General features: G+C 37.9%; 1 protein-coding gene across 1 annotated transcript; it reads right to left on the minus strand.

Annotated features, from left to right (window-relative positions):
* Positions 1-367: 367 nt before the first annotated feature.
* Positions 368-1,474, minus strand: LOC143036344 (serine/threonine-protein kinase grp-like). Its single transcript, XM_076203592.1, has 2 exons — positions 1,229-1,474; positions 368-1,114 (listed from the first exon to the last, which is right to left on the minus strand). The coding sequence occupies exons 1-2, from the start codon at positions 1,472-1,474 to the stop codon at positions 368-370; spliced, it is 993 nt and encodes a 330-aa protein (XP_076059707.1).
* Positions 1,475-3,042: the final 1,568 nt, after the last annotated feature.

A 3,042-nucleotide genomic window follows, 5' to 3' on the forward strand; every position in this document is an offset into this window, starting at 1 on the left:
CAGAAGCAGAAAGGGGCGTAGCCCAGGGCGCGAAGCGCCGCAGGTCAAACAACCCGGCGTAGCCAGGTGCGGCGAAGCCGCTGCTTGTATATATATATATATATATATATATATATATATATATATATATATATATATATATATATATGTCTGTGTGTGTGTGTGTGATATCGGCTGTGTGGACCTTGGTTGGCGTCAAGAAATTTTATTCAGCTGAGGGAAACCTCGGAATAATTATGGTGTTAATGAATACACCTTAAACAGAAGATGGTCATGCTGACCAATGTTTCAGAATTAATTGTTGATATTTCCTCTAGAATTATACTCATGATTTAGTTTAGATGAATTTCATGCGCTTTAATTTCGTTCAACCTTGGAACCAACTGTTTTGTTTGATCTTTGAAAGCGTTGCTCTGTATTTTCGTTTTCGAGCAAGAATATTTTGAAGGAGACTAAAAGCTTTCTTGGACAGTGATCTCCAAGGACTTCGGAGACGCATTTCTGAAGATGAAGAGGACCAGATCTCAAAGTTAACATCTTTGGTCTGAGCGTCCTCCCAAGGCTTCTGACCGGTAAGTAGCTGGAAGAGGATGATGCCGCAAGACCAAACGTCTGCGGGCTCTCCTCTGTATCTTCCAGTAAAGACTTCGGGTGCAATGTACCCGGATGTTCCACATACCTGCCACAGGTACCTGTCCTTCTCGAACTCTATAGCCAGACCGAAGTCTCCGATTTTGAGATCTTCGGTTCTGGACAGGAAAAGGTTCTCAGGTTTTAGGTCTCTGTGAGCTACTTTCTTGGAATGAAGGTATTTGACCCCTCTAATCAACTGCTTAAAGTAGAATTGAACTTGGTTCTCCTCCATACCACTTGGTTCAATTCTCTCTTGCAATGTTCCTCCGTTTACATATTCAAGGTAAATGTAAACAAACTTCCTGTCTCTATCTTCGCCAAGGAACGATACAACGTTCTTATGGTCTAGTCTTCTATGGATATCAATTTCCTTAGTCGGACTTGTTAGACCTCTAATTCTAATGGATTTTCGTGCGAATTGTACTTGAGTTGTGGTATCTTTCACAAGATAAACAGAGCCAAAGGAACCTCTGCCCAACAACTTCAGTACTTTTATATTTCTTTGATCCGAAATTTTAAATTTCTTGTTTTTCATTGGAATCTCTTCTACAATTTTTCGTTTTTTTATCTTCTGTCTTTTGATCTCTTCTGTTACAATCTTCGCGGTCTTCGAGACACGCGAGATGTGTTCAAAGGATTCCAGAAGAGTGTCTTCCATCTTTGCAGATTCCAAGAAGACTTCGATCTCTTCAATGTGGTTATTAAGCAGGACTTCTCTCTCTTTGTCGCTGCATCCACTTAGTAAGGCTCGAATGCTCCTTTCGAGGTCCTTTGAATTCTTCTGTGGCCCTAGGCCACCAGCTCCTGTTCCTCCTTCGGTTGTTGTGTGGTTGAGCTCCATGTCTTCGCCAAACGGTGAAACCTTTAGGTATTTGAACAAAAATTACTTGCGGTAAGAGGTCTTTAGAGAATCTAGGATATACATTACACCAATGAAGTCTTTCCGCCCATTTTCACGTAAGTTACGTTACAGGAACATGTGACCATTATCATTTATACAGGTGGAGACCATGTTTAGATTGCATTTACCAATCATAATAGACCAAATAAGGATGCATTTTGTTGACATTATATGAATATCTGCTCCCCTGATACCCTTTTGTGAGGTTCAAATATGATCATAGAATGCATTGTTATAAAGACCTGCATTTTTATTCTTTTTTTCTCATTGCAGAAGTCGTGAAGTAATTTTCATGTCTCAAGGAACTCGGACATAAAAAGAAATTTTTATTTTTATTTTCTAAACTTAAACTTTGCATAATATGGATAATACAATGTTTTGATAATAGGCCCAAGCAACCCATAATTGTTAAGGAGCCTACGCCAAGAGGCGCTGAGTAGTTACGGCCAAAGCCATCACCTTTACCCTATTTGCTTTGGGGACCTGTTGGAACAGGTAACAGTCAGTGCTGGGAATCGAAGAAAAGTGCGGGATTCGAACTCACAAATAATAGGATGTGGGGCCAGCACGCTTCCGATTACGCTACCAGCAAAATATAAGCTATACATTCAGATTAATGACAATGCAAAAAATACGAATATTCAAGATAAAGGAAAAATTACACAAAATTTCATTGTCATCAATACTGTCGTCCTCATCGTCGTCGTAGTTATGTGCATTAAAAAGTCAGACAACGAAAAACTTTTTGCAAGATATCTGGCCTAACTGTTATGTTAGATAATCTCGGTTTCGTTCATTCTCTTTTTCACTCCCCTCCTCTTCATATTTGCTCTTTCCCCTCTCTACCGTAATCTCTCCTACATATGTATAAACATTCAATGTATATTTAATTATATTTGGTTTACCATAAGATATGCCAAAAGAGATCGACTGAGACAATTAGGAAAGCGAATGACGAAAGCTTGGTTGAAAAGGAATATTTGTGCGTGTAATCTCTTGTATCTCTATAGTTGTGTGATTTACCATGGTCTTGGTTCACGTGCTCGACTCGTGATCAATAAGGATTACCCTCCCGGATGAGAGCTTACGGATCATATAGCACGATTTATGAGTGATATATATATATATATATATATATATATATATATATATATATATATATATATATATATATACTACAGTTGAAAAATTTAATCATACAACTCTCAATCACGTGAAAACCACTGTAGGAGTAAAAAAGACTGGAGAAGGGGAATCTATATATTTCGATTGCAAACAGCAATTCTCTTCTGTAGATATCTACTGAAGAAGATTGCAGTACATATCTATATATTTCGATCGCAAACTGCAATCCTCTTCAGTCTTCTTTTCTCCAAGAGTGGTTTGCACATGATATATATATATATATATATATATATATATATATATTGTATATAATAGCATGATGACAACTCACAATTTTCTTGCTAACTTGTTCAATACTGCGAGCAAGGCGACGTATTTCAAGG

The sequence above is a fragment of the Oratosquilla oratoria genome, chromosome 20 (genome assembly GCF_046742065.1).
Source record: "Oratosquilla oratoria isolate Oo_2021 chromosome 20, ASM4674206v1, whole genome shotgun sequence".
Classification (NCBI taxonomy): domain Eukaryota; kingdom Metazoa; phylum Arthropoda; class Malacostraca; order Stomatopoda; family Squillidae; genus Oratosquilla; species Oratosquilla oratoria.

Excerpts from the sequence above, each read along its gene's own strand:
- LOC143036344 (XM_076203592.1), bottom strand. The coding sequence starts at position 1,474 with ATGGAGCTCAACCACACAACAACCGAAGGAGGAACAGGAGCTGGTGGC. Across the intron at positions 1,115-1,228 it reads TCTCGAAGACCGCGAAGATT|TTGTTGGGCAGAGGTTCCTT; the intron begins GTAACAGAAGAG and ends AAAGTACTGAAG.